The 18,352-nt window shown below is 41.6% G+C and overlaps 3 protein-coding genes across 3 annotated transcripts in view; 1 reads left to right on the top strand and 2 right to left on the bottom strand.

The window, feature by feature from the left end:
* Positions 1 to 530: 530 nt before the first annotated feature.
* On the bottom strand, positions 531 to 4,282 carry LOC105839326 (D-glucuronyl C5-epimerase B). Its single transcript, XM_012685559.3, has 7 exons — positions 4,091 to 4,282; positions 3,217 to 3,616; positions 2,743 to 2,881; positions 2,528 to 2,656; positions 1,730 to 2,443; positions 1,451 to 1,638; positions 531 to 1,357 (listed from the first exon to the last, which is right to left on the bottom strand). Exons 3-7 carry the CDS (start codon positions 2,866 to 2,868, stop codon positions 826 to 828), a joined length of 1,689 nt encoding a protein of 562 aa, XP_012541013.2. The 5' UTR covers positions 2,869 to 2,881; positions 3,217 to 3,616; positions 4,091 to 4,282; the 3' UTR covers positions 531 to 825.
* Positions 4,283 to 4,624: 342 nt separating this feature from the next.
* LOC105839327 (WD repeat-containing protein 74) lies at positions 4,625 to 7,504 on the top strand. The gene is made up of 7 exons (XM_012685560.3): positions 4,625 to 4,928; positions 5,034 to 5,187; positions 5,356 to 5,451; positions 5,540 to 5,849; positions 5,965 to 6,062; positions 6,173 to 6,374; positions 6,455 to 7,504. Exons 1-7 carry the CDS (start codon positions 4,871 to 4,873, stop codon positions 6,533 to 6,535), a joined length of 999 nt encoding a protein of 332 aa, XP_012541014.2. The 5' UTR covers positions 4,625 to 4,870; the 3' UTR covers positions 6,536 to 7,504.
* The window catches only part of LOC105839325 (serine-rich adhesin for platelets), a 52,695-nt gene continuing 41,517 nt past the window's right edge, over positions 7,175 to 18,352 (bottom strand). Inside the window, 8 exon segments of the mRNA XM_036294061.1 lie at positions 7,175 to 10,040; positions 10,339 to 10,432; positions 10,523 to 10,669; positions 10,747 to 10,950; positions 11,042 to 11,220; positions 11,380 to 11,532; positions 11,621 to 11,758; positions 15,406 to 15,454. Coding sequence (XP_036149954.1) covers positions 9,739 to 10,040; positions 10,339 to 10,432; positions 10,523 to 10,669; positions 10,747 to 10,950; positions 11,042 to 11,220; positions 11,380 to 11,532; positions 11,621 to 11,758; positions 15,406 to 15,454 — 1,266 coding nt within the window. The 3' untranslated portion in view covers positions 7,175 to 9,738.

Below are 18,352 nucleotides of genomic sequence, written 5' to 3'. Positions count from 1 at the left end.
TTTACAAAAAATCACTTGCCGCTCTATTAAAAAATAAATAATTACAATCTTCTCTTAGATTCTATGTATACTTGTACAGTATATCTGTTAAGAAAGAATCACACTATATTAATTATCATAATTATTGGCAGCACCATTATGCGAAGTTTTTATTAATTTTGAAACAGACGTTATCCGTTTCAATATCTGAGTGTTCAAGGGGGTCCTTCAGAAATTTCTTATTTACAAGTATATACTGGATGATTTTTAACTATATATCAATATGATATACTAACATATTGCTTATTATAATTACATCATTTGATTTAAAATTTTTCTTTGAAATATTTAAATTGATGTGTCCTTTCAGAAAAGACGAAAAGAAAATATATTTATAAGTTTACACAGTATTTTATTTATATATATAAATTATATAAAAGATAATTTAAATATTAAAAATTAATTACAATGCACAAAAAATTATGTGTATTGTGTGTGTGATAATATAATTAAAAATCATCTTGTATATTAAAGACACAGATCTCCTATTATTACAGTTTCATCTCCTATTATTTCATTCTTCTAAAATATTAACAGATCGCAAGTAATTTTAGTTCTCATGCGCTCGTATTTTTTGTCTACTCTTCTATTTAATCACGAGACTACGATTATAATAAATATAAAATAAAAATTACACGAAAAAATATTTCTTTTTCAATGTAACGGAAGAAAATTAAAATGAAATTAATGATGAATCTTTAGGTATAAAAAAATAAGAAAAATAATTTAAATAAATAAATGTAAACAAAATACAAAGGAGATGAAATATTATCTAAATATGAATAGTTAGTTATGCGCCGCTCTTTTACCATTCATATAACCAATCCATCTCTCCGCAGTCGTAATAAAAATAGGATCATTGTCAATGGAATTAAGAAGAAGAAGCTGATTAATGTGAGTAGAATGGTAATCCCATCTAGCTAAGTTGGGTGCTGTCTTTAATGTAAAATGACGCAGATCGTACGTTGTACCCGAGCCAGTGTCGTATAACGTTAACATATTTTTTAACGATATCATACCCTGATTAAAGAGTCTGGTCGCCTCCTCCGCGTCCTTACCCATCGCTATGCTCTTCAAATCGTATAGACCGATAAGTGAATAAATAAAACCGTTGAGAATGAAGGAGGAGGGTGTAGTGGGGTATTCCTCGTACCAGACGTATTTGCCAAGAAACAGCGCGGCTACCCCTCCATTAGCAGATGTCAGTCTGAAAGGCCGTAAACCTCTGATAGCGGCCTGCAAGTATTTCGCCTCTCCGGAATGATAATATGCTCGTGCCAGCACTGATATCGCATGACCCTGACCCATGCTGGAATACCTGCAATCATATAATTTTTCCTCTTGTAAAATCAATACTTTATTGTTAATTTTACTGTTAGATGTTTATATTTATATATATATGCTGCCGTACCATCCAGGCTCAAGAATAGCCATTCCAGACGCCACTTTTCTCCTGACAGGATTCGGCCACCCACCAGAAGTGATATTCTGATTAGCGACAAACCATCTTGCCGCATCATAAAACTGTTCCATGTGTTCGCTAGTCGATAATGTCATATTGTCAATCATACCGGTGCCGTACAAAGTGATTTTGACTACCTATAAAATTAATACATGATTTGTATTATTATTTTTTTAAAAATTATTTCAAAAAATATATTTTCCAACAACTGTCATGTGCGATGTTTACCTTCAACTTAGATCGGGGCAATTTCTTCTTACTCTTATCATTCAGATAAAGGCCTTTTTGCAGGTCAATTACAAGGTCTCTAGTGAGACGTCTCCACTGGTGATTAGCTTGTCCGATTCCATAGTGCACATGATTGTTGTAGTTCTGCAATACTATGTTGTTAGTGACATAATGAAGATAGTACATCTCCTTCTTCTCCCTCGATTGCAGCGTAACCGTGATGCTTCCATTGTCCTTGATATTAAAATCCCATTTCAACACAAAGTCCAGTACGTGATCGAGTTTCAGAGAAATCCCGGACGTACTCGTTTCCGGGGTGGCAAATTTCAGAACGTAACTATTAGTCTGCTTGTCATACACTCTATTCATAACTGATCCTTGAGGAACATTCCAGTTCTGCTTAACCTTATCAGAATCCTCGATGGTCTTTTTGTGTGGTTCGGGCTCGGTTAGATTTTTACTGTAATGCGATAACCCAAATTGAGCAATTTGCGTGGGATAGTAGTATCCCTGGCTCTCCCATTGCGTCGATATCGGTACGCCGTCAGTGCCACTGATGCACTTGACTCTATCCCTGACCTCAACATTGTAATTTTCAAAGGTCATAAATACACCTCGAGGATCATACTTCCCCTTGGGATTTACGATCTTTGAATAACTGTGCAGCCATTCGAATCTCTCCAGGCCATCATAGGTAGCTAGTTTTCCATAAATCTAAAATGTTTTACATGTAAATTTTATACAAGTTGTAATGTATTTGTAGCGCATAACATAATCTAACGTCGATTCGCAACTTACCTCAAAATATTTATGGATAAATGAAAATGGTATATATACTTCGTCGCCTTCCTTGCGACATCCTATGGAATAATCGCCGTTTATGTGACAGTCTATCTCTTGATATCCTGACTCTGTATTTAAACGGTCCTGTATCGACATGTAACATACATAAAAACATGTTTTATCTTTTAAATTACTGTTATATTATATAGTGAATCATGAATCTATCTTGCCTTGTGTTGATATCTCTTCCAATCTGTATGGAACAGTAGGCTTCCACAATTATTCCACGACGCGAGTAGAAAGCTCACTGTCGCGACTACCAGTACAAGCAGGGTTGTCTTGAAGTTCAGCCGCATTATTGTATAAAACCTGTCGATACACCAATTATACCTTATCTCTTTGTAAAAGATTATCATAGATATTTTGATTGAATCTTACATAATATAGATGTAATATATTGTTAAACACTTATCTCTTGATTTACACAAATGTGCAAATATGTGATATAAATATGTTTACAATATACATGGGTTTTTATTTTTTTGTAGATATACCAGCAGACGTTTTTAAATGCAATTCTCACTCGCGTAAAAAATCACATAGAACAAATACTCCACGAAAATCGAGGAATAAGTATTGTTATTCAATTAAAATATCAAATAAAACTAAGATGAATTTGTGACTATCCAGCTAAATGTACTCACGCGACACGGATGTCACGAGCCACTCGTCATCTTACAATTTCATCTTCGAAGAGCCCTCAAAGTCCGAGCCATCTCATCCTTCCTAGAGATTGTCTCTTCGTTTCAATATCGATCAGCTATCACCTACCGACGGTGAGATTTGAACGAGATACAATGAACATCCTCTCGGATGTCTACAGACTTGCTCCGACCGGCGTCGAGTCGACTCGTCGTGCCTCTCGGTGGCTGAGCCACCTCCCCTCAGATGCACCTCTACAGGACGGCGTGTGATACATGGAAATATTTCCTCGCGGCCGTCATCACCGCGCGGAAACCGGATTACCGCAAAATTACATCAGCGGTTTACCGACATTTGCTGGCAGCGGCGGCGGTGGTGATGGACGACCGAAATTGATTTCAACTGCATACATAATATATGAAAGATAATCGTTATATTCATAGCACATGTATAAAACAAGAAAAGTCACTGGGTTGATAAATCTAGACAATAAATGAATCTTTCTAAAGGCAAATTGATCAGCCCGGAACAGATTGCAGAAAGTCGAAATTGTACGAAAACAGAAAAATTTGCAAAAATTGAAATCGATCGATCCAGTTTTTGAGAAACTCAAAGAACGGCCTGTATTTCCGCGATCCTGATCCCAAACCCTCTCAACTTAATCGGCGATTAATTCAAGACAGAATTCCAATTACAAAATTCATTGTCTAATATTACCTACAAAATGTTAAAGAAAAAAATTAGTTCTATGCTAAAGGTCGAGTAAATCGTCGAGTAAGTTGATCGAAATTTCGTCGGAGCATACGGTTTCATATAAGCTTCGACCGGGCGAGTCGTTTTACTCTGATGGCGAATCGCCGAAGGTGATTCACGTACCGGCGATTGGACGAAGGCACTTCGTTCAGGTGCATCTGAGGGTTCTTCGTACGTTGTGCTAAGCGCGACTCAGCTGATTTTCCTTCTTGCTCGCGCAACCAGTTTCACAGTTTCTATCCTACGACGATAGTCGCGGTTTGCGCAAAACTTTGCGGTTACAACATATGATCGCGGATTCCGGGACCTCCAAGAAAAACGTCGCCTGCAGCTGGCGCTACTCTGTTCCACTCTACTCCAAAGAGACGCATCGTCGCAGACGATTGGACTGCGTTTCGGAAAACGTCACTCGATCGTCATCAGAGTTGCCAGATTCCTTTCAATTTGTATTTTATTATTATCACGGAGGGAGATTTTTTGAGGAGGACAAAAGATTGAGGGGACAACTTTTAATGGAATTAAAATAGAAAAATCTATGGTATTGTTTGCCGATAATAACAATCAAGTCAGTTTGAAGGAAAATTCCCCAAATCCCTGGCAACTCTGCGCGCGGCCCGCTTTCGTCTCTCTCGACTTTTAAATGTCTCTGACAGACACGTGTTCGTGTACCGGAGCGTGAGTTGTGAGTAGGATCGTGTTTTCTTTTGAAATTTTTGAAAGTGGCTAAAGAAACTATCTTTTTATGACATTATATGGAATAACTGATACATCTCATGTTTTTTGACTTAAAAATAACATCCGACCTTATTTTCCTGGTCAAACTCAATTTAGGAGTTGATGACCATATCCGTGAAAAGAACTGTCCGTTTAAATTTGTGACGTGAGAAAAAAAAAAATTTAGTCATGAATCAAAAGGAAGGATTCGATGTTGTCGTGGGTGCAACGTCCGGTGTCATCAAAGGTAATCCTCCCATAGATTTTTCCCGCGAGTCAATATATATTTATAGGTTATATAACCTATTTGCAGCGCTTGTTTATTTCATTCACTGAGAAATGTAAATTACAGGAGTGAAAATCGGACGGACGAATAAGGATAATAAAATAAAGAATTTGCAGACCCTGGCCTTAATTACGGAAAACGATCACGTGACCAGAATCGAATGGGGGAACGACGATGAACGCGAGATTTTGGTCGCGTGCGGCGTGAAGAGAGATAGAAGGTAACGCAAATCAGTAAAGAAAACTTTCTTTTTCTCTTTTTTTTACTTTTATGTTTCCGTGAGAATACATATGATAAAATATAATTCTTACACGATTATATAATAAGGTTTTGTATCATAAAATATAATTTGATATAATTTGATAATTGCATGATCAATTTGTTACAGAATAAAGATCTACGACGCGGAGAGCGCAGTACTCACAAATTCGTTTCTTTGTAACATAGGTACAGGAAGTATCAATGGATTATCACGATACAACAGGTAAAAAAATTGTTCCAACGCAAAACGTGTTCATTAGTGTTCATTACATGCTAATTAGTTTTTATCTAATAAAATGGTTTTATTTCAGATCTATTTTGACAGCAGTCAAATCTGGGGACGTATGCCTGTGGCCATCTTCTGGAGGAAAAGGAGAGATCTTGCTAAATGCCGGAGAAAACTTGGGCAGAATGTGTCACTCGTGTGAACAAAAGAACATCATAGCGACTGGTGGAACAGAGAACAGGCTGAAACTGTGGGACTTAGAGACGCAAAAGATGACATTCGTCGAAAAGTCCCTTCCGCATGATTGGCTGAACTTAAGGATACCTGTTTGGATATCGGATATCAATTTCTTGTCAGGATCTCAACAGATAGTAACAGTTGGTAGACATGGACATGTAAGAGGCATAATTTTCTTTGTAAAAAATGATACTGTTACATTTGTCGTACAACAAATGTAATGTCAAACTTGATTTATTATTTAGAATTATTAATTATGTATACAATTTATAGATATACCTGTATGATCCACTTTCTCAAAGACGTCCTGTAATAAATATGACAATTCAGAATGAATCTTGGACCAGCTTGGCCATCCCATCTAGAGAAAAGTAAAATTTATGTGCATGCGTAGAAAATTATTACTAGATACTTTAAAGTTTTATGTAAAATGTTATAACCAATCATACAATGTCTTAAGTAACTTTTATCATATCTTTAGACAAATCATAGTGGGCTCAGGAAAAGGCAAGTTGAATCTCGTCGATTTGAGAAAACCAGGTACCTTATTAAACACGTACAAAGGTTTTACCGGTGGTGTGACTAGAGTAGCTTGCAGCAGGATCAAACCATACGTTGCAAGCGTCAGTCTCGACAGATACTTGCGAATACACAATATCGATACAAAAAAAGTTCTCAAATGTGTAAGTCCTGTCTTCTGATTTTTCAAAATATTACACGAAATATCAAAGCAAATATCTACGTATTTCGTTTTGCATTGCAGATTTATTTAACATCGAAATTATCGTGTTTAGTGATGAGATCCGATATTGAAATAGAAAATGATGATGGTACGGAAACTTAAAATATTGTTAATTAAAGATTTACATAAGATTTGCTAATTTGTAGATATTTAAATAAAAAAGATATATTTTAAATAAAATCTCTTAAGGACATATATTGTAAATTACTTTTAATTTTCTACTTCTTTCTCCTCAATGTACTATCGAGCATGCAATTCATTTGAGACATATCATTTTTATGTCTATCTATATGTAGGCCATATATTGTTCTTAATAAAATCTTATGCAAGTTGAAAAAAACTATGTTAAGTATTTAGTAGTCTAAAAATACTAAGAATGCAGAAAAGCGCTTACTATATTTTTCACTATAATAAAGTGTTTCTACGATCAGTCTATTGATATTTCTTATGAAATGTTTAAAAATAATCAACAAAAAATATTCTTATGCAAACGTTAATACAACACATTAAGTAATAGCTAAATAGTACTCTTTAGCCTACCATCTCAAAGATTGCATCTAAAATAGAATGGAAATTTAGGCGATCATTAAATAAAGCATTTCTATCACAGTATGTTTTTTTGCTCGGCAAATTTTTCTCGTTTCCAATATCGAAAAAAGGACGATAAAGGTTGAACAGGGAACAAAGGTACGCTGACTTCGCTTTGTTATGACTACTACGCGTAATGCACAAGCATTTATATTATTTATTGTACAGTTTATTTATCATTAATACCGCATCTCTCGATAAGAGCTTGTATTTTGGTTCTTGAATGCAGCGCGCACAGAATTCAATCGCTCATCTCCCTCACAAAACTCCATCTCTCTAATATTATATAGAATGAAGAGAAGCTAAATATATTTTCTTCGACAATTTCTACTGTGCTCTCAACAAGTAACAAGTTATGTCGAAGCTGAGTGCGCGGTGCGCACGCTGCGGTATGTTACAGCGTAATCTTTAGTATCTTGTAAGTAGAAGAAGGTGAACGCGGCAACTCGCAATGATTGCAACGCTTTTTGTACTAAAAAAAAAGAAACCGCGCTCACGCGCCTACAGCACATTAAATAGTACTTTTTAGCTGTACAAAAATCTTCGTTCAAACTACGCTTCCCGTTAATTAATACTAATATGTTTAGCTTTGTCTTATCCCGACTGCGCTTACATCTCAGATAGTATATTTATATACGTGTATTCCAGTGTCTCTGGTAATACATTTGCTACATTTACAGGCACTATTCCCTTCAAAATCGAGTGATTACCGTCACCTGCGTTTCTGCCTTACGCGGAAAAAAAGGAGTTTGGATCTGCGTCAAATATATTTCGAATTTATATTCCAACTGAAAGACAATTCTAAGGAAAACTTGATTCTCGACGATTTGATTATGCAGAACTGCCTTGAAAAAATATCTCGCTCAATGAGTTGTATCTTTATAGGAATGTTTTTTTCGATCTATAACAGAACTTTTTTCAATTGCAAAACGATGCTATACAAATTCCTTTAAAACTCTGTTATATTACAATTTACATTTTTCTTACGATATGACATAAACAATTGTGATTTATACAATACAAAGTTTCGCTTGTTAGCTCTATACTTTGAGAATTCAAAACACTTGCCAATGAAAGTAATTAATGTCCTCATACATACCGTTGATGCATAAAGCAATTAATCGATCGAAGAATGCGTTTTTTTTTCAATATGTCATTAGTATTCCTTTGAGACGGTTCGTGATACAATTATAAAATCTTATTTTGGTATCGATGGCTTATCAGTTCGCATATCGTCAGCAATTATTATATATAGAATTTGGTCAAATATCACATTAAAACTCGAATATTTTTTATCCGATTTATCGAATAAATCTTAATAATCGAGTATCACTTCGATTCTTTCGAATTTTAACTTGTTATTTACGGACATAAATGTACAGAAATTTTATGCGAACTAAGAATTAGTACACGTATACAATTCGCAAGTATTTATTTCTCGTAAATATTCGCGAAAAACTGTAGTCATGTAATAGAAAATTGTTTTAATTAGTTACTTTAGTTTGAGAAATATATTGTTTCAATAGAGAATAATGTGAATGTTATGATTTTAGTACAAAAGTCAAAAAGATTGCAACTTTTTTTTCACAGAGCAGTCATTTTACTTCCCCGACATTTGCGTGACTCTGACGATACATTGAAAACGAAATGCCAAAGAGGACAGAAGAGAGACAATTTTTCAGGTGTCATAGATATAATCCAAAATAATTTGTATCTGTTCTTTAACAATACTTGTTAACAGTATACAGATTGATATACTCGATGACGTCACTTCTACATAATCAATGGAAAATGTGTCTGAAAACTTAAAAGCACCGCGCGGTGCAATGGCGTTAAAATGGATTTACTTATTATGCAAGATCACTAATTAAGATTATAGGTATCTCTAAGGCATCATTCCGATAGAAATTAATAAAAAAAAAGTTTTCTACAAATGAGTATATAAGATGTCAGAGATATTTAATAAGATCGGTGACATACAATGCACAATGTGTTCAAAAAAAAAACATGAAAGGCCTCGCGCGTACAACGAGGATAGGCATTCGTTTTTTGTCGATCGCGCGGAATATTTCTCGATAGCTATGTTCCTTTTAAAATCTTTACATATTCTAATTATACACAAGATTAAAACGAATATCTACGTTTTCCACAAGGCTGAATAACACAATTGCATATAAAGAATATATATAATCATGATTAAATTGCGACTTTATCCCCAAGACTTTGCCGTATCTCCAAAGCTCTTCTTTCGAAATACGTCACTTCGTTTCTCGATGCTCGATTATAGAAGGGCGCGGAGAATCGCATTCTGAGCAAATAATGACGCAGCTACCTACTATCCTTGGCGAAAACGTCTAATGTGTAGCATGTCTGTGTAGCATTTGTACCATAAAAAATTAAGCTTAAGTGATTTTATACACTATACAGAGCATCGTGTTTGTTATATCGTAACGTCGCGTTTAGCGAATTCCTCCGTTACACTATGTCGCGCCATGTCCAATTTCTCTCAAACGCGGGGAGCATTATTGCATCGCCCTGCCTCCTTCTCTTGTATCACCGATCAACTTGCGCGCTCGTGAACAGCCGCGAGCGATAACAACAAATGATGTACAAATATGCAGTCGTTATGTTACTCGTCCGCCGTTGCAATTAAGAGCGGCGTCAAATTCAGTTTGGAGTCTAGTCCGTGCGTGGCGGCACGTGAAAACGGCGACGTCTCATTCCCCGCCCGAAACCCCCGAGACACAAATGTTTATCACGTCCCGCCACGTCGCCTCCTGCGTTTGATTCACTAGTGTCTGAGGTTCCGAGATGTCCGACGTGACTGGACTTAGCGGTGGACTAGGTGTCGCCGGCGCTTCCTCGGACTGATTGCGATCCGTCGCCTCCGCGGCGTCCGGCTCAGTTTCGCCGTCGGCGAGCGACGCTTCCGACTGTGCGGAGCTGGGAGCCTTTGACAGCAGGGAATCTTGTGCCCGCAACGATATAGAACTACCTTTATTGCTACTGCCATCCTCACCTGAAAATCAACAAATAGAAAATTAATATGACAAGAGTCCACGAAAAGACCCGAGTTTTAAAAGTTAAACATATGCCGTATTTTACTAAATTAAAATTAAAACATTTAATTTCTATGTAAAATGTTGCAAGTTTTATGTAAAAAAAAAAAAAAAAAAAAAAAAAAAAAAAAAAAAAAACCACTATGTAAGTCGTACCATAAAAAGTGAAAAATAAACTTCTTAATATGACGTATTTTAAAAGTTAATTGTAGGATAAGACAAAAATAATCAGTTATTGACCAAGAATATTCCACTCACCACAAGGCCTAAGAACGAGGTAGAAGAGCAGATCGGAAAGGGATATTATACCGATCACTTTATCGTCATCATCGATCACCACTAGCCTATGAACCTGAAAAAATACGCAAAGCAAAAATGTATTAATTCTATAGTTTCATTAAAACGGAAAATTCCCTTCACTTAAAAGAAATGTTCTCCCTACCTCCGCTCTGACAATCCTTTCCATTATAGTGAACAACGTCTCATCTAACTTACAACTCTGAACGCCTTCGAACCATTCATTGCGGTGTTCATTTGCTTCACGCAGCGAAACATCTAGATTATTATACGTCTTTTCCGCCGCTAAGTTCTGAAAAGGTGATTTATTTTAAGTGTTAGCGTGCGCAACATACGTACTGCAAACTGTAAAAAAAAAATGTTACTTACGATGACATCAAACTTTGAATAGATGTTTACCAACTTTCCCTCAGAGTCGACAATCGGCAACGCGGAAACTCTCCTCTCCACGAATTTTTTCAGCGCTAAAATTATGCTAGTTTCCTCCGTGGCCGTTTCTATGTTCTCGAAGGTGCCTATCCTCAATTCTCTCAATGTTTTGTTGGTAAAAGATGGTTTCGGTAACTCGTGGATCTGTCAAATGCAATTGCGAATTATAAAACAGATTCGCGAATTCCAGTGGAATGTCGTTTGCCCGTGAAAATTAAAACACATGCATACTTACATATAAGAAGAGAAACCTAAGTATTCGCTTATGCGTCAAGATATAAAGGACGTTTCCGGTATCGGGATCTATCACAGGCAATCGGTGGATTCTGTTTTGTATTAAGGTCCTGATAGCCTCGTACAGAGACGCATCCGGTCCGATGCTCACAAGAGGATGGACTTGGTCCTTCAGGACTTCTGGAAATCAATAGTTTCTCTTAGTTATAATTCCTCGTACCCTCGCACATCCGTCGTTACGTCTGGCAGAACAGATGGACTGTAGTTTAATTGTTCTATTCGCATACGACGACAAGCTATCGTCTCTATCTCTCTCTTTTCATGAAAGAAGAAACTTACTTCTCCACGTGTCTAGTTCGTGCTCTTCTAGCTCGTCCATTGTCACCGATGGACTGGTGTAATACATCTGAAGTATCTTGATGAAATCCGTTATGGTCAGCATGCCAACAAACTGCTGCCGAGAACTGTCCCACAACGGCGCGGCCCTCACCCCTAAAAATATATAACTCTCATTATCATCAGGCGGTCGCCTCGCGCCGATCCTATTTTCGGATCCTCTTATGGCCGAGTGAAAACTTACCATTGTAGACGAGAGCAAAGAAGGCCTTTTTAACGAGTAGATGAGTGTCGAAGACGACAAGCTTGGCGCTGGTCGGTATTAGGTCGTAGCATTTGTGAAACTTGAAGAACTTGACGAAGATCTGCGACTCATCCTCCTCTGAAAGCCCAAACAATTCGCAGTAGAGTAGAGCCTTCTGATTTCGACGAAGCATTTTCGCATGCAGGAATCTCGGAGGGTGCGCGGTCGTTAAAACTTGCAGCAGTAATTTTGTAATATCCCGACGACGCGTTCGCGAGTACGTGGAAGTATTTAATTAATATCTCGCTAATTGTACGTCACTGACAAGTTGAGAGTTTCACACTGTGACTCACGCATTAGCGGTAATAGCGCCGCCCCGATTTTTACGAAAATTTGGAGAAACGCTTAAAAGTCTCTCAGTATCTTTTACAACGAAACCACCTTTGCTAGATCACTGTCCATTTTTCAGCAATGCTGAAATTTGGTTAATATCTTTCCTTTATGATAATAGCACGGGGTCTCTCAGTGACCCAATTTGAAATTCAAACGGGCTAACGATATTACGCAACACGCAATAACGGGACTTGATTGAATGATCGATAAATTGCAATTAAGCACCTCGGAAGCCCGACTATACATCCGGAAGGAGAGAGTATCTCTATATCTGTAAAATATAGCCGATAGCGGACCCAATATTCTTTAAAACACACAACGTTAGATAAAGAGCCTGCGGTAATTACAAGCAGATAAGAGCCTGTTGCGCGGAACGGTGAGTAATACCACGAGGAAAATGATGGAAAATTGCTTGAGAAGAACAACAGAATTGCAGTCACGATGTATCGTCTTTCCCATTAGCTACGTGATGTTGTGCAAAAGAAAAAAGGGAAAATTTCCAGCTTCCCGGAAATCGAATCGCACGGCAAAATGGCGACAGAACAAACACTCTCGAGTCTATTAATTTCTAAATTAATTAAAAGGGACTTGGCGTGGCGCGACTCGGCGTTTCAGTTGGCGAGAGGAAAATCGAGAGAGGAGGGGACAACTGTCGAGTCGATTCATTTTTACACGTCACCAAGAGAAACATGTCGAGGCACCGTGAACGAGCACGATTTACACAACGATCACTCCAACGCTAACGGTGTTTTCGCGCGGATGTTGGGATCTGACTGGTTGGACGGACCAGGGAACGCGATCAAGGCACAACTGATCGGAGATCGGTGAAGGAGAACGCGACGGGGCTCACGACCATCGTCGAGCTGGCAGCGAGCGAAGCGTCGAGCTGGCAGCGAGCGAAGCGTCGAGTTGAAAGTGCTCGCGCGTTTACGTGTGTGCGCGCGCGTGTATCGTATATGCATCCGGCACGTATGTGCATCAGCTGCTAGACCGCTCGAAACCTGCGGTTTCTCCTTCCCGTCGGCAATCCAAACATGCCGAAGACAGGACAATCGCGCGCGTCTCATTATTTAATATTTCCCACGGGTCTATTTCGCTCTTTGATTTCGTTATGAGAGATGAAGGTGGGGGGTGTGCCCGTTACGAGCGAGTGAACGCCGACGAATCGCCGACCTAGAACCGAGATACAATATTGACATTTGTTTCCGTGACTCGGACGACGATTGAATTGGCGGACGGGAAAGCGCGAATGGAAACCGCGATGCTCGACGATGCTGAGGTCTCGTCGATCGCGTTTTCATAAACATTATTATAGCGCTTGGCGCTCTCGATCGTCGTCGCTCTCGCGGGTACCTTTGGAGAGGATCCAAGCGAGCTCGTCCTCGAGGGGCGGGTTCTCCACCTCGAACTCCTTGATGAGGTCCCTCGAGTACACGGGATCGTCGTCCTCCTGGCTCCACCAGGCGGCCGCGACCTGTCGCAGGGCGACGCGGACGCTCTCGGAGTCCGAGTAGTAGTGCAAGGCCAGCATTATCTCCTTGTCTAGCATCGACGGATCGTCCGGAGTACTACTCGCGAGTACCCTCGCAGCATCCCTCTCCCTCGAGTCACTCGTGGCCTCGGCCGCCTCGCGTGGCCTCGCATCACAACAGGTGTAAGAGGAGATCGCCGCGCCAGCGACGAGACTCGTTCCAGTTTTATCTCGCGAGACTCTCTTCCCGATTCCACCTTTTTTTTTTTCACCGGACTCCCTCCCCGTCTACAATCTCCTGAATTCTTGAATTTCACGGGAATCTCCGGTTTCCATTGTCCGTCTGTCTCCCTGTCTCTTTCGCCGCGCAGATTTCCAATCGCGAATCTCGTCAGCCTCGTCGCTGGCGAGCACCACGACTGCCCAGTCGATCCGTCGTCGACGTCTCGCACCGTCAGCCGTCTCTATCTCTCTCTCGCTCTCGCGCTGGCCTCTAGCTTCCTCCTCGTCGTCGTCGCCGTCGTCGGCCACCGTGCCAAGAATAACTCGTACCGCTGGTGCGTCTCGCCAGGAGTGAAAGAGAGACGCGCCAAGTTTCGCACCAATTTTTCCTTTCGTTAAGACGTGTGTTTATTTCTTTTTCCTACTTCATAATTGAACGCCGTCCTGGACTCGGCGCGGCGACAAGTCGACGACAAGATATATCAATAGGAACGATCGATCCCCGCCGTTCCACCCTCGCGATCTAGCTGACCTCCTATCGCCTTCTTGTCGAGATGGCGACGCTGCCCTTTCGGGAGTTTCATCATCTCCCTCGCGTCCTTCCAGCAGCATCGCGCCCGCGAGCGTGACATTTGATCTTGAAAATACGTCCGGGAGTTTCTAATCGAACGGACAAAAGCGTCGAAACGAACAACCCGTGGGGAGAATATATCCCGCGAGAGGGTATATTCCGCGGTAACAAGTAATAATAAACTTATCGAACGCGGCGGTCTGCCCCATGACCTAGACCTAGATAGAAGGAGGTAGAGGAGGAGGAGCGTGCCGGTGCGACGTAGAATGCCAGCGCGCCGTGCACGGCCAAGCGAAGCTGTATCGCGAGGGCGGTTTTTCCTCCCTCCCTCTCGCTCTTGAACGCCAGCAGCTGGCCTCCTCCCGGGAGCTCATCGATCGCCACGGCACGCCACACGCACTAGGACACGTCGCGGAAGACCCAGTACCACGATTTCGAAGGGGAGAACCACGCAAGGCCTTCGGAGGAAGAGGGAGAAAAACACGTGGAGTGTCTCGCATACCGGATTCGCATGCCGCACTTTAAATTACCGTCCGAGGGAACTGATCTTCGTGGAGTATCGGCGGCGCCAGCAAATAAAGATCTCTCTCTCTCTCTCTCTCTCGTTCTCTTCCGACGGAATTAAACTTCACGAGCATTATGAAGCTAAATCAAGAAAATTAAGAAATAACGACGACGGGGAGATACCCGCGCTACTTCGAAAACCTATAGATTTTTGCGTTGTAAAATTGACCTCTCGAAGAGGTCTGATCAGAGTCTTTGATCGACGTTAAATTTATAACAACGTCGTTTGATACTAAATCAATTTCACCTATAAAGGGAAATTTCTCCTCTGGGCATAAAACACACACACACACACAAACACATGTATCGCAGTCTCCATTCGCTTAATATTCCACCCTCCGAGAGATCGATATAATCCGAATTAACGTTTTAATTGCTAGCGTATGTGAGATTGTGCAGTTTAAGAGCTTGTTTCCCTGATTACAAGGCATTCAAAGCCCGATTCGCTCGAGTTGACTTTTATCCGGTCGACCGAATCAGTTTACGAGCTGCGAGCAAAAGCGCTCTCACGTTTTTTTCCGAAAGATTGATCACGAAAAAGTGTCGCAGGGACAGCAGACTCACCAAGATCGGACAGTGAGACTTTCTCCAGGAAGGGATCCACCACCGGCAGCTGTAAATTGAGAAAAACGAAATGAGATCTCCGTAAATTACAATCGATAAAATGAGTGAATATATTTTCTGACTTTCAGTGGTATACTCATAGCTTATCAATCGGTGAAATAAATACACTTCTCTTCAGTGATAATACACAAATTTTGAAGTCAAAGGACATAAGAACGTAGCGAATACTCACTAATTATCGCACTTATAAGTATACCACTGCAAATCAGTGATAACGTAACCGTGCGAATCACTGATTGCCGTTTAGAGAGTGAGCTTCAAAAGCTTGGATTAGTAAAAGTTCGAAAACACTGCCGCGCTAAAAGTCACACAGTGATGTTTCGAGATCTTCAAGATCTCTCTCTCTCTTCAAGAAGGATAAGAAGAGTCGCGTGGCAGAGCCGATGCTGTCTTACACATCTCCGTCGCGAGAAACGTCTCCATTTCTCTCTTCCCTTCCTTCATTCATTTCTCACGAGTGAGGATTTACGGGGAGCATTCGCGGGAGGGATTTGCGAAGGCTTAAGAAAATCGTCCGGCGAAGAAAAAAAAGAGGGAGGTAATACCAGGGTCCGTTTCAGCAGGGATCTCGGACTGAAGGTGTGCCGCCTCTTGATCTTCGTGTACCAGTTCGTCAGGACTCCGGAGCTCGTGGCCTCCGAGCTCTTGGCGAGACCTCCGGTCGGCTCGCTCGTCTGGCGTCGGAACAGCATCTCTCTCACGTGTCACGATTAGAGACTATTGTTCACCGAACGAATTGGATTCCTTCCGAAACGCGGAGGGAATTAATCTCGCGTCTCTCGCGCTGCGTCGACACAGTTCTGTCTATGGATCACAGTACCGATCGCGTATCCCGCATCCTCAACCACGAACGTCGTCCCTCGGGAAAATCCGGCGACCGATTCCGATTCAGTGACGCAGCAGTGATCCTTCGTAGCCGCTGGCGGGTCTCGCGTCTACGCGACGGTGTTGTTTACGTCGTCGCGACGACGAGCAGCGCGGGTACGGCGTTGTTAACACGTCCTCGCTCAGCACCTCCGCCGGTGTTATCCGCCGCGAGCGCGCTGTTGTCCGGGATATTTTCGACGGTGGCATAACTCTTTTCGCGAGTCGGCACACGCACGGTCGGCGCTGATTTGCGCTGCAGCCTGCCAAGAATCCGCGATACTCTGTCAATAGGCCGAGGAGGCTCCCGGTAGACGGCCGATTGTACGCGCGAGTCGGAATGACGTAACGCACAATTTGGATTTCAACTTTGTATCCCCCACAAGTACGAAAGATCCGCGTTTCGGATCGTTACGAATTTCCGACGGTCAACGAACAATGAAAAGAAATGCAGGAACAATTCAATTGCCGAATGAGAAAAGCACATAAAACGTTCCTCGTTTAACGTATTGAATTGTACCTTGTTCGTCGAAAATTGAACGATCAAATTTAAATCCATATTCCTCGAGTTGAATCGTTCAACGCTATTGTTTTAATTAAATTAACGCTATATCGAGTGGAAGCAACGCCGGAGCGGTTAAAAAGTGGATTTAAATTGAGTATAATTCGGTATCGCGAAATTCAACAGCGGGCGCGGTAATCGTTATGATTTTTATTCCAGCGGCGGGAAAATGAAATACAATCGCAGTAATCTTCTTTTAGAATTCTATTTATAAAAAAATGTCTTTTTTTTAATATCGAGTAAAACGCACATTTATTCCCAAGCAATAACAAATCGCGGAACAATTACACGCAAATGTGTAATCAATATTGATTTTCAATTGGGGGAAAAAATAAAATAATAAAAAAAAAGCACCGGGCGACCGTGTCTGCGGATTAAAACGGGACACTCGTCGCGCGCGACGAGTGAAATTTACGAGTGTCCTGCGAGCGTCCTCCCAGGACACCGTCGCGTTTTAAAAAATCGCATCGATCGCGCCGTGAGAGACAGGGTTGACAGCATCGCGCGACCCACGCGATTTTTATTAAATGTCTCGAGAGGCATCTCAAGGTAAGAAAATATAACGCGACGACGACGACGACGACGACGACGACGACGTCGGGGCGCTTCGTCGTGGATCACCGGTTCGAAAAGCGCCCCGGCGCTTCTTTTTTTTCCTCTCCGTCCTTCCCGGATGGGAAAGGAGGGAGGGGGAGAGGGGAAAGCCGCAGGGTCGTCTTTTTCCAACTTGCTGCGACTGAGCTCGCTCGATCCGCGCCAAGAATAGTAAGAACGATAGATAGCACATGACACACGTAATGAGCGTAATAAACAAACGTGAGATAAAGGAGGCGCCAAGCACCTCTCTCTCTCTCTCTCTCTCTCTCTTGCGCGCGCGATATATCTGTTACATCATCAATAAGATTTCGTATTCGGCGAGGTGAGTGGAGTTATTCGTGGGAATCGGGGGAGGGAGGGAGGGGAAGACAAAGGTAGTGAAGCGCGACGAAGCAGCGACCGACGTCGTGCCTGTTCAAAGATCTAAAAATATCGCGGGACACCGTGGTCTCCGTGGGCAAAAATTAATCGAGAGGGTTTTTTCCCTCTTTTTTTTTTTCCCACCCGCCCTTTGCTTCCCCGTCGGTCGCACGAAACGAAATCGAGATCGATTGGGCGCGATCCTCGCCACCCCGAGCGGAGAAACAATGGCCGAGAGAAAAAGTCTCTCCGCAGTCGGTGGCAGAGGCGTCGTCGTTCGACGTGGCTCGTTATCATTATGGGCGTGTAATGCGCGCGCGGATTTTTTTCTCTCTTCCTTTCTTTCCGCGGCTAACTCGTCGTCGGGCGTAGGCGCCGCGACGAAGTTTCGATGCACACACACACGCGCGCGCGCGCGCGCGCGTGCAAGGCCGGCCGCGCGGGAGAAGATAAAAAAGTACTCGTCGCGTGCGTCACACACGCACGCACGCGAGATGAAGGAGG

This window comes from Monomorium pharaonis, chromosome 11 (assembly GCF_013373865.1).
Source record: "Monomorium pharaonis isolate MP-MQ-018 chromosome 11, ASM1337386v2, whole genome shotgun sequence".
Taxonomy (NCBI): Eukaryota; Metazoa; Arthropoda; class Insecta; order Hymenoptera; family Formicidae; genus Monomorium; species Monomorium pharaonis.
This window is presented reverse-complemented; position numbering and strand designations above follow the sequence as displayed.